Below are 12,577 nucleotides of genomic sequence, written 5' to 3' on the forward strand. Positions count from 1 at the left end.
TTGGAGTTCTAACCTCAGTAAGGAGCAACTAGAGCTTTATGAGGAATTAATGGTTAATCAACCTGAAAACTTAACGATGCGTCAGGTCTAGGGGAAATAGTTTCCCTGTTTGCATAAACTCTGCTTACTATATCACTGGGAGGGCCAAGATGTATGAAAACCGATGAAAATAAATAGCAGTATCTTTCTGAGAACTAGACCTTGTCTAATAAAACAGTCAGATTAATGGGAAAAGACAGTTTCCCTAACTGGGTTATCTTGTCCAGTTACTTATTATTTTCAGATAGTTCATCATCACTAAATGCATAGTTATTCTGTTTTCATTTCAAATCTGTGAGTAGTTTTCAAAATTGTTGTTGTGGTGCTTTTCTTTAGATGTGGCTGAGCAGTATTTTCAGGATAGCATGGCTAATCTCAAGGATGCTGAAGGGATGGAGAAAGCCAAATTTCTTTCAATTCAAGATGATTACTGCCATTTCCTACAAGTCACTGGACAAGATGAGGTGAGTGAATTTGGACCACAACTGACAGTTATTTACTCGGGCAACCCAGTTGATACCCAAAGGGTGACTCCTACACTCTGCAAGCCTTAAGCACCTACTGTGTACGAGGCATGTGCCAGGCCCCACAGGGAGAGGGATACATAAGGCCAGGTAGCCAGCTCCTGGATAGGCACTCTTGGGGAACAATAAATTATGAGAACTTAGATGCCATGTCCACCTGCAAAGCACCCTACAAGACTAGAAACCTTGAGAACCAGATGGACAGTCCCAGCTTATCACAACCTGTGGTTCTAGCTGGCATAGAAGGTAGCAATTAGTGTGTCTTATTATCTTGGCTAATGAATGAAATTTGCATATCTAACAAGAACTACACAGTGCAGAAGTTATGGCTCACTGTCCATTGAACCATACAGGCAAGTTTCCCATGGCTGGTAAAAATGGAACCAGACTCAGAGTTTAGTGTCATTTAACTATCCCAAGGGTAGTTAAACCCTTGGGAACTTGTTCCATAATAAGCCTAACAGCTACAAGACAGCCACATGCTTGATTTATATAAATATATCGGTATTTTCAACTCTAACCCATCAAAAGTAAATCCTTGAGAGGAAAACGTTTTTATTTCCTCTGCTATTCTATAGACCTGCTCAACAGCTCTCTCCCAACCCAATGCTTTACCCTTCTCTCAACTGATGTGACCTTAAGGATGGATTTTCAATCTAGGTGTACCCATGTTCCTCAGGCCAAATAGGGCTACAGTAACCATAATAAATGGAGTTTCCATATTTTTTTTGTATCACTCAGCCAAGTAGAGAGGGGCCTTCCGGGGGTCTCGGGTTCTAGATCATCTCTAGAAGCTCTGTGGAGAGCGCTCAGGGCAGAAGTCTGACAGGAAGTGTGCCCCCATCATGCCTCACCCCGTCTAGCTCATCAGTCTTCTTCACCTGCAGAAGGCCCCTTGACTCCATCCATCGGTTGCCATCTCTTCTCTGCCAGTCATCATCTCCTGCCTGGACTGCTCTAGCAAACCCTGCACCCCAACTGCTCCTTCCACTCTTGCCCTTTTCTAACCCATTCTGAATAAGGAAGCCATGGTCATCTTTTAAAAAAGCAAATCTGATCAGCAGGCCTCTATTTGTAAAATACTCCATTGGCTTCTCAGTGCCCTTAAGAGAAGCTGGAATCCCACATTGCCCACAATACCTTGCAAGATCTGAAATCTGCTGGCATTTCCAGTCTCATTTTTGCCCCCTCCCCTGATGTGTGTTGCACAGTGGCCTTTTCTAATCCACACTTCTGGACAGTGTCAGCACTTGTTTCCTGCTCTTGGAAGGTTCTTCATGGATCTCCTGGCTAATGCAGATCCATCCTTCAGGACTCACCAGCTTGCCTGATTCCTCTCCCTCAGTCTTCCTTAGATTGTCCCCACTATTTTTCATCATGGAATCCAGTTTAATGTAATTGTATAGCATAGTAATGTATTACCATAATGGTGGCACTTCCCAGGTGGTGCTCGTGGTAAAGAACCCGCCTGCCAGTGCAGGAGACATGCGGGTTTGATCCCTGGGTCAGGATGATCCCCTGGAGGAGGGCTTGGCAACCCCCTCCAGTGTTCTTGCCTGGAGAATCCCAGAATCTCTCCCTGGACAGAGGAGCCTGGCCGGCTACAGTCTATGGAATCGCCAAGAGTCAGACACAACTAAAGCGATGTGGCCCGCATGCACACATGGAAGTGATAAAGTTCCTTTGAACTGTGTTAAGATATTCTTCTAGTTGTGCTGCTCTGCCAACAAGAACCCTCTCTAACTTCTTATTCCCCGTAAGAAAATCCAAACCCCTCAGCCTGGCATGCCGCCGCCTCTACCAGCCCAGCCCATGACGCCTGCCTCACCTCCCTCTGCTCCGCTTTCTGTCCTCGGCTGTAGTCACATTCGTCCCCTCACTGGCCCTGAATGTGCCGTGTGCTCGCCCCCCTACCGCTGTGTGCCCAGGTGCCCAAGCCTGCCTCTTAGCCCACCTGAATCCTGATTATTCTTCCCTTCTCTCCATTAAACTTGTCTAACTCTCAGAGACTATCACGGTCTGGATTTCCTTTATATCCATGTCCATGTGGCATCTTTCCCACTGCCATCTCGACATGCACTTCTATCTCCAGCTTCCCCAATTACGCTGTAAATGGCGTTGAGAGCATCCTTTAGGAGAAGGAGCTGGGCTCTTCTTTCCCCAACTGGCTCCTCCAAGCCTGACAGCCAATTTCATGGAAAAGCTGCCAAACCCAGCACTTGCCTCGTGGTCCCTGGGACAGGACATAACAGGCTTCGGCATCAGGAAGACCTGAACCAAGGGGCAGGGGGGTCACACACTTCACAACTGACACAGCTCTTCCCCAGCAGTGACTTGTCTTTCCACCTAAGAAATTGTTTCTCTCTTATCAGTGCCTTTCCTGGGGTTCCCTGATCCCGACCCCAGCACCTAATTCATATTCTTGCCAATAAAATGAGTGAAGGCCTTGCCAGCTCCTCTGTCTGGGGAGTGCTTGCAGGGTGCCTTCAGGGCTAAGTGGTGGGCGAGGCTTCTTCACCGGTTTCTGCTTTGTTAGGCTCTTAAATTGGGCGTTTGTGTTCTCTGACTGTAACCATGCTTTCATGGAGGACATGGTGGAAGAATTTCAGAGAAACATGGGAGATCGACATGCAGGGCTTTCCCTCTGTATGTCTTAGTGTCTGACTGAAGAGATGAATTCCAACCCGTATTTTTTTTATTCCATGTGGGTATAAATAAGTCAGATAAACCAAACAGAATGTCAGACCTATGTAACTTTTCACCATGTCCGAATGTTTGCTTTTCATTTCCTGAAGTATTTCTTGTGAGAAACAGAAAACCCTGGAATATATTCTGGATACTCTGTAAGGAGATAAATTGCCAGGAAACTATAGTTTTCACTTACATATAAACATCAATGTGCCCAGAGAAAGAAGAGCCTGAAACTAAGAGGGATTGAAGCGGGCAGGACCAGACCCAGCTCTGCCGCTGATGGGCTCTCTGACTCTGAGCGAGCTTCTCGACTGCCCTTTGCCTCGGTTTCCTCCTCTGTCAAACGAGGACTAAAATTGTCCTTATGGAAAAGAGAGAGTGCGAGCTAAAGGAGCTCACACACATCAACTGTTTAGCACAGTTCTTGACATGTAAAGGACACAATGCATTTCATGGTACTTTTTATTCTTCCTACTCAGCTAAACAGACTGGTTCCAAATTGGGAAAGGAGTACGTCAAGGCTGTATATTGTCACCCTGCTTATTTAACTTATATGCAGAGTACATCATGAGAAATACCGGGCTGGATAAAGCACAAGCTGGAATCAAGATTGCCGGGAGAAATATCGATAACCTCAGATATGCAGATGACATCACCCTTATGGCAGAAAGCAAAGAACTAAAGAGTCTCTTGAAGATAGTGAAAGAGGAGAATGAAAAAGTTGGCTAAAAACTCAACATTTAGAAAACTAAGATCATGGCATCTGGTCCCATCACTTCATGGGGGAATAATCAATGGGGAAAAATAGATGGGGAAACAATGAAAACAGTGAGAGACTTTACTTTTCTGGGCTCCAAAATCACTGCAGATGGTGACTGCAGCCATGAAATTAAAAGACGCTTGCTCCTTGGAAGAAAAGCTATGATGAACCTAGACAGCACATTAAAAAGCAGAGACATTACTTTGCCAACAAATGTCCATCTATTCAAAGCTATGGTTTTTCCAGTAGTCATGTATAGATGTGAGAGTTGGACTATAAAGAAGGCTGAGGGCCAAACAATTGATGCTTTTGAACTGTGGTGTTGGAGAAGACTCTTGAGAATCCCTTGGACTGCAAGGAGATCCAACCAGTCCATCCTAAAGGAGATCAGTCCTGGGAGTTCATTGGAAGGACTGATGCTGAAGCTGAAACTCCAATACTTTGGCCACCTGATGCAAAGAACTGACTCATTGGAAAAGACCCTGATGCTGGGAAAGATTGAAGGTGGGAGGAGAAGGGGACGACAGAGGATGAGATGGTTGGATGGCATCACCAACTCGATGGACATGAGTTTGAGTAAGCTTCCGGAGTTGGTGATGAACAGAGAAGCCTGGCGTGCTGCAGTCCATGGGGTCACAAAGAGTTGGACATGACTGAGCGACTGAACTCAGCTCAACTCAACTAAAATGGGTTCCTGTAACATCTGAGGTGGCTTTTTCTCCAGGGGTCTTTTATGTATTCTCTCTTCAGAGTTCGCACCATCCCCGACCCCCTCCCAACCCCTCCACCCCATGTACATTATTTCCTGATTCCTATTTGAGAAGGTAAGTAGGCTCAGCTCATGAGACACACTACCCAAACTCATTCACCCTAAAAATGAAAATGCATATCATGCGTATCAGTTACATCATTTTCTTAGGAGGCACTGGTACTGGCATTTTCTTTATTCAGTTTTGAACTTAAAAAAAAAATCATTTATTTAAATTGGAGGATAATTGCTTTACAAGATTGTGACGGTTTTTGCCATACATCAACATGAATCAGCCACAGGTACACATGTGTCCCCTCCATCCCCACCCTGTCTCTCCAGGTTGTCCCAGAGCACGGCTTTGGGTGCCCTGCTTCATGCATCAAACTCGCCCTGGTCATCTGTTTTACATATGGTGATGTATATGTTTCAATGCTTTTCTCTCAAATCATCCCTCTCCTTCTCCCACTGAGTCCCAAAGTCTGTTCGCCCGTGCCTCCTTTGCTGCCCTGCACGTAGGATTGTTGGTACCATCTTTCCAGATTCCATATATATGCGTTAATATATGGTGTTTGTCTTTCTGACTTACTTGACTGTGTATAATAGGCTCCAGTCTCATTCACCTCATTAGAACTGACTCAAATGCATTCCTTTTTATGGCTGAGTAATATTCTATTGTGTACCATAACTTCCTTATCCAATCATCTGCCGATGGACATCTAGGTTGCTTCCATGTACTGGCTATTGTAAATAGTGAGGCAATGAACATTTTTATTTAACCGACTGCTTTTTATTCCTTTCGCAGAGAGCCGCTTCAATCCTTAGAGAGTCCCTGGAGGCCAAAGTGGCCGTGTTTGGTGATTTCAGCCCTGAGGTGGCAGAGACATATCGGCTCCTGGGTGTGGCTGACCTGGCACAGGGGAACCAGACCGGGGCCCACAAGAAACTGAAGAAGGTAAAGCTGTAGCCCGACTAACTTGGAAGAAAATCCTCCCGCCCTTCCTGCCTCTGCACCACACTCTTCTTAAATGAAACTTTATGGGTGGCTTATTTAGGTTAGATGGCATCAGTGTTGCAGTTAATCTCAGCTAACACTTTTTGGGGCAAAAGATATAGTAATCCTCTTGTGCACATAGATTTTTTAATAAATTATCAATTATTCTTTACCATGCAAATAATTTTAAATTTGTAAATAATGTAATTCATCAATCTTATTTTACTCTTTCTGTTCACTCAGTTTACAGAGGAACTCTTCCATATGTTCCTCTAGTACTTATGTTTATTTCTTTTTAAATTAGAGTTTGTGTGGATGGCATAAGGTATGGCTCTAATGTTATTTTCTTCCCAAATGGCTGCCCAGTTGTCCAGCACCATTTTATTAAAGAGTCCATCTGTGCTCTAGTGAGTTAAGATAACACTCTCATTATATACTACATTTCCACATGTACTTGAGTCTATTTCCAAATTTCTTGCTATTCTATTTTTTTCTTTGCTTTTTTGAATTCCAGTACCTCATTACCTTAATTATAGAGATTTCATAGCATGGTAGTATCTGGTAGGGTTAGACTCCCCTCATTATTTTTTTATAAACCCCTAGAATATCAGATTTTCTAAATATTCTGGCATGTTTATTTTTCCACATGAATTTTGGTATCAACTTGTCTAGCTCCATTAAAATCTGGTGATATTTTTTGGAGAATTGTGTTACTTATAAATGGGTCTCAGGAGGACTGACATCACTATGACGTTGAGTCATTCTACCAGAGAACAAGGGATGTCTTTATCTGTGTTCATGTCTACTTTAGCCTCAGTCAGGAACATTTTAAAGTGTGCCTCATATAGATTCGTACATTTCTTACTAAACTGATTTCTAAGCATTTTATATTCTTTAATGCTATTATAAGTAGAGTTTTATCCACTATTATGTATTTTGACTGGTTATTTTTGTGTAGACAAAGACCATAGGTTTCTCTGTGTTAATTTTATGTTCTGCTAGCTTGCTTCTTTTGCTACTTGAGTTAATTTGAGCACTGATTCTCTCAAGTTTTCCAGGTATACTATTATATCATCTGCAAACAGTTTACCTTCTGTTTTCCAAATTTTATGCCTCTGATTGATTTATTTTTGTCTTATTGAATTGCCTCGTACCTCTAGTACAATAATAAATAATGTTGGAATGATAGGCTTTCTCGCCTCTTTCCTGGTCTTAGTGGAAATGTCTCTAGTGATTCCTCACTTAATATATGCTGGCTTTGGACTAAGATTTATATATTTTATTGTGGTTAGGAAGTATTCAAGAATTGCTATGTTTATGAGTGTTTTTTAATTAGAAATAATTGCTGGATTTTATTTGATAAAATAATTCAGTTTGTCAGCATCAGTGGAGATAATGAGATGATTCTTCTTAGAACGCTTAATATGGATGCATTTTATTATAATATCAAACCAACCTTGCATTCTTGGAATAAATCCACTTAGTCCTAATGAATTATTCTCAATGTGATATTGATTCTGTTTGCTAATATTTATTTTTTGCAACTATTTTATTTTGTACCAATACTTGTAAGTGATATTTGTCTAAATATCAATGTTATTTTACTTCATAAAAATAATTTGGAAGTTTACCTTTATTGTCTATGTACTAAAGGAGTTTATACAACATTAAAACTATCTAGTCTTTGAAAGTTTACACCACCTGTGAAACTCTTTAGGCATGGTGCTTTTAGTGAGGTGATTTCCTTGATAATTTTCTGTATTTCTTTTACAAACCAGTTGGTCTGTTGAAGCTTTCTATTTCTAGTGGGGTCACTTTGTTAAACTATGTTTCCCCGGCTAATTTTCTATTTCATTTACATTTTCAGATTGATTTGCATAAAGATTTGCCAAATAGTCTGATGAACTTTTAAAATTTCTACTTTTTTAATAGTTATTTTCCCATTTTAATTCTTAGTTGGTTTTTTTCATGCTTTTTTCTTGACTGAGTTAGTGGTTTATCTATTTTGTTAATTATTCTTAGAAATGGGATTTGAATTCCATGGATAAATGGCCTTCCAATTCTCTATTTCATTAATTTCTGATTTTATCTTTATTCTTTCTTTCCTTGTGACTTATTTGTTTTACTCTGTTGGGATTTTTCCTGCCTTTTTGAATTGGGAATTTAATTCATTTGAGTTTTCATTTTTATTGATATAAGCATTTTAGGCTATGAATTATCCTCTTATTATTGCTTTAAATGCATTTATAAGTTCTGTCATGTTGTGTTTTCATTACATTAATTAGTTTTAAAATGGTGAAAACCTATTTAAGTAAAATAATTGCCTAAACCAAAAGAATTAACTTTAGTTCTGAGTGAGCTGTCCTTTAAGTCAAGACTTTTTCTCTTTTTATGACTTCTGATTCTGCTGCAAAAGTCACCAGATTTGGTAACATGCATGTTGGCTATTTTTTAATGAAATAATACATGTTCATTATCAGTCTACAAGTTATTGAATATCTTCTATGGGCCAATTACTGTTGTAGGCAGAATGGGGAAAGACAACAAATAGCCAAGAAAAATATGCCTCTTGTCTTTGTGAGACTTTCTAGTCTAGCCAGGAAGATATATCATACCAACCATTTTAGAGAAGTTAGACATGACAGCAATGCCAAAGGCTAACTTATGGTGAGGAAAAGGTGAGAAAGGGAGTTGAGGGTGGCAATTGCTCTGGGTTTCTCCAACCCCCACTTTTAAGCTAATGCTTATTGAGTGACTCTTATGTCCCCAGCACTAAGTTAAATGATTTATCTGTTAACTTATATAAGCCTTATAGAAACCCTAAGATTTGGATACCTCTGCTCTCTGTTTTCACGGAGAGGGAAACTGAGGCTGAAAGGATGTGTCTGGGCCTGGACTGCAAAGCTGGGAGCCGTCAGAGTGGGGATTTAGCACCAGGCAGCCCATACTGTGACGTCTACTCTACACTATCATCCCTCTCCCCTCGTGGGCTTCCAAATAAGAATCTGTTTGAATAGGTGCCTCTTGTGCTTAGAGGAAGTTTGGAAACCAGTTGCAGAGTACAGAGAATGCCAAGATCAGGATAAGTAGGAGCCTTTGGGTTGCCACTGACAATATAACTCAAATCAGCTTAGGTATAAAGAAGCATCTATTGTCTTATGGTTTCCAAGGAAGCTCTGACAGGTGTATGATTAGCAGCGCAAAGCCCCAGCGGAGCCTCAAGAGAGAGAGTCAAGGCCAAACTCAAGTGGCACCAGGGTGCTGTCTGCTCAGGAACCCTGCCTGCCTCTCTCTGCACCTTCTCCTCCTCCTCACTCATGGCAGCATCTCCCCTGCCAGCAGGGGATGGCGGCCAGCCCTCCAGAGCTTTACTTCCAGCCCCCACTGCCATTTCTCAGTCAGAGCTTGGAAGTTCTCAGGCAAAGACTGAGAGGCCTGGCTTGGATCTGGTGCCCACCTTGACCAATCACCCGAGGCCAGAGGTGTGGTGCAGGGTAAGACAATGGTGACTTCAGGCCGCTGGGTGGCCCACAGTGGAGGGGGCGCAAAAATCACTGTCCTTTGATCAGACAACCTGAACAGGGTCACTAGAGCCCCTCCCTATTTGGGGGCATGTGCACTAATAGGCTTGCCACAGCCCCTACCCTTAAAAGAGTCTAGGCGAATCCCCTAACTCTGACATTATGTGCTCAGTTCTGTGCTACGGGTTCATACTATGATCAGTGGGAGGAAGGGGATTAGAGAAGGTAGCCAGAGACGGAATCCTGAAAAAGAGCATTGCTGAGCAGAGAAGGGAATTCCCACGCCAGAAACGAGGTGGAGGGGAGACTCAGGGACAAGATAGTGACTCCTGTTTAAGAAGCTGTTTCTGTGTGGCCCCTAAGTTAAAAATGGTTTACAGATGATTATAAAATCTGTAATCATTTCACAGGTGATCATAAATTGATTTGATGGTGGAGAACACTGACTTTAAACCCAAGCTAAGTGAAATTTTGTGCTGTTGGTTCAGTCGTGTCTGACTCTTTACGACCCCATGGACTATAGCTCACTAGGCTCCTCAGTCCATGGGATTCTCCAGGCAAAGATATTGGAGTGGGTTGCCGTTTCCTCCTCCAAGTGAAATTTTATCCCCCTGCAAAAAAAAAAAAAAAAAAAGAAACCCATTATTTTCTTCAGTAGAACTAGATTACCAAAAAATAATGTACTTATTATTATTATACCTTAAACTTTGCCTACAAATGTTTGTTCCCTCTCTTACTAGGTACGTACCTACATAATAGCTCGATTTCTATCTCTTGGTCTACAAAACCTACAATATTTACCGCCTGTCCTTTGCAGAAAAAAATTTCTGAACCCGGCTCTAACACCTGGGAGCCACTGATGGAATTTTAAGCAGGGCACAGTCACTCTATATTTGTTTTTTGGACTTTTTTTTTTTAATCACTGTGAGGACAGTGTTGGAAATGGAATGGGGTGGCCCAAGAATTGAGGCAAGAGGCCTCCGTCATCTCGTCTATAAAGTGGAGATAAGAGCAACACAGAACCCGACTTCCCTCCCATGGTTGTTCTGACGCGGGGATGAGGCGAGGCCAGCGGGGCCGCTCTGGTCAGGGCTAGGCCCGGGTGCAGAGCGCAGGACACCCAAGGGCCCAGGCAGAGCTATTCCGGCTGAGGCGTCACCCCCCCTTCAGGAGCCTGCTCTCCGCTCCCTCTTCCTCATTTCTCCCCTGAGCAGTGAGGATGAGAGAGGGAACACCTCTGTCGAGGGTTCAACTCAGTCAACTCTAGGCAGGGGAGGGGACCCAGGAGTGCTGGAAGGCAGCAAATGTCAGCGGACGAGTAGGCATTTGAATTGAGGCCACACAAGCCTTCATGTCGCCCTGCTGACTCCAGAAGGGCTGCTTTGGTTCCACTACTGACCACGCACTGGGGCCCAGGCTTGCTGCCGCTGGGGCAGCTCGTACATCACTTCCAAACCTCACAGCAGCCCCCCAGGTCAGACCTTGGTAGCTGTGATTTACAGGCAAGGGGCCTGAGGCTCTTAGAAGTTGTAAATTGTCTATGGACAAGTTACCATTAAGTAAAGCCCACATTTTCCTCAATGCCACTGGTTTGCCAAGCATTGGTTTCAAACCCCCTGCATCAGGGTCATCTTCTGAAGCAGAATCTGGGGCAAAGCACGAGGGGCCCAGGGACCTACAGTTTAGCCTAAGTTGAGAATCACTGCTCCATGCTCAGGCTCACCCATAGGGCTGGAAATCAGCTCAGCATCAGGAAACTCCAGGCTTCATCACTCCCAGAGTCTGCAGTGGAAGTTGCTGTCTTGTTTTCCTTTAGTTTGACCTCATTAACCATCAGTTCTGAATACAATGACTTTGACATTTTAAAGCTATCTGCCACATGCCAGAGTCAGAAAGAAAGGGCAGAAACGTATGTTGCACGTTTCGCCGGTTGTGGTACACACAGCTCTCATTTCCACTCCCACTCACCTGAGGACAGGACTGGTCGCTCCACAAACACCAGGGCACACACAGGCCTTGCTGAGCTGGACTTTCTCAGATGCCATATTTAGCGCGGGGCTCTCTGGAGCCAGCAGCTGCTCTCTAAAGCTCCTGGCCCAGTGTTCCTGTTATTTCACCACCACAACAGCTGCCCCCCACCCCCCCGCCCCGAGTTTTCAGCTCTGGAGCAGGAATCCATTGATTCGGTTTCCAGATGTGCCTCCCGCGCTGCAGGCCCAGGCGTGGCCCCGTGCACAGGAAGAACAGGAAGGCACAAGAAGCAAAGCAGACAGCGGGAGTAAGTTACTGAAACAAAGCTGCATTGTGGGCCTTTCTTTCAAAGGCATATGCAGGGGAACACTGGAGAACTCTGTTGGCTCCAGGTGGAAATTTCCACCACAAAATTCATGTTTTTCTACATGGAGACCTAGATTTTCATCCAGGTAAAAGGCTGCAAATGGGATTCACAAAGATTGTTTCCTAGGTCAGGAGCATCTCCAGACTAATCCCGGACCCAATACTGTGTGCGGTTGGATTGGGTCCCATCGTGACCTGGTCTCCCTGCTAGGTGCTGACATCATCAGGGTTCCGTCCACCACCTGATGACTTTATAGATGGGGACATTAAACCTTTTCCACAAAATAACGATTTTATGTGACCTCTCTCGCCAAGAAATTCAAAGCCCACCATGATGAATCATCTGAAGAAGGGAAAGGAGATGTTTCTTATTCATAGCTTGTATGTGAGAAAGCCAACCCTGGACAGGTCTTACGTGGTCACAGGTCAAGTCCTTGCTGTTCTCCATCCTGCTAAACACACAGAGACTTCTACATGATTCATTCATTCATTCATGGAATGTCCTGTCATTCCACCAGTGGCCCACCTAGTTTCACTTTCCCTTTAGCTTTTGTGGTGTTTTCCCCATTGACCTGGATACTGGACAATCCAGAGCCTAGTTTGGAGTCCCGTAGAGCCCCGTGTTAGCCCATTCTGCTTTCATGGGCAGAGTCTGATTTGTCCTTGATCCCTTAATCCTGATTTTTCTAATCATCTTTGACTAACCCACTGTTGGGCTGCAGCCGTCCACCTCAGATCCCTTCTGAAAGAAAAGAGGGTCATACTGACATTGATTTCATATACAGAATCCTGTTCTTGGTTTGAGAAGTGTGCTTAAAATCACTTGATGCACTCCTTAGTTACTGGAGATGTTTGTAGATTGGTTGATATAGTATAAGAATGGGAGCTGGTGGTTAAAGTGGTCAAGGGCTTGACCTTTTGTGGGGAAAATGTGGAGCCTCCGTTGCCTGACTCAGGCTGAGT

The 12,577-nt window shown here is 43.5% G+C and overlaps 1 protein-coding gene across 8 annotated transcripts in view; it reads left to right on the top strand.

Moving 5' to 3' along the window:
* Nucleotides 1-12,577, top strand: part of TTC23 (tetratricopeptide repeat domain 23) — a 146,862-nt gene that overhangs the window by 123,522 nt on the left and 10,763 nt on the right. For all 8 annotated transcript variants that reach the window (XM_043434524.1, XM_043434518.1, XM_043434519.1 and 5 more), the window contains 2 exons: nucleotides 376-503; nucleotides 5,568-5,717. In XM_043434524.1, coding sequence (XP_043290459.1) covers nucleotides 376-503; nucleotides 5,568-5,717 — 278 coding nt within the window. The remainder of the gene's footprint in view (nucleotides 1-375; nucleotides 504-5,567; nucleotides 5,718-12,577) is intronic.

This window comes from Cervus canadensis, chromosome 17 (assembly GCF_019320065.1).
Source record: "Cervus canadensis isolate Bull #8, Minnesota chromosome 17, ASM1932006v1, whole genome shotgun sequence".
NCBI lineage: Eukaryota > Metazoa > Chordata > Mammalia > Artiodactyla > Cervidae > Cervus > Cervus canadensis.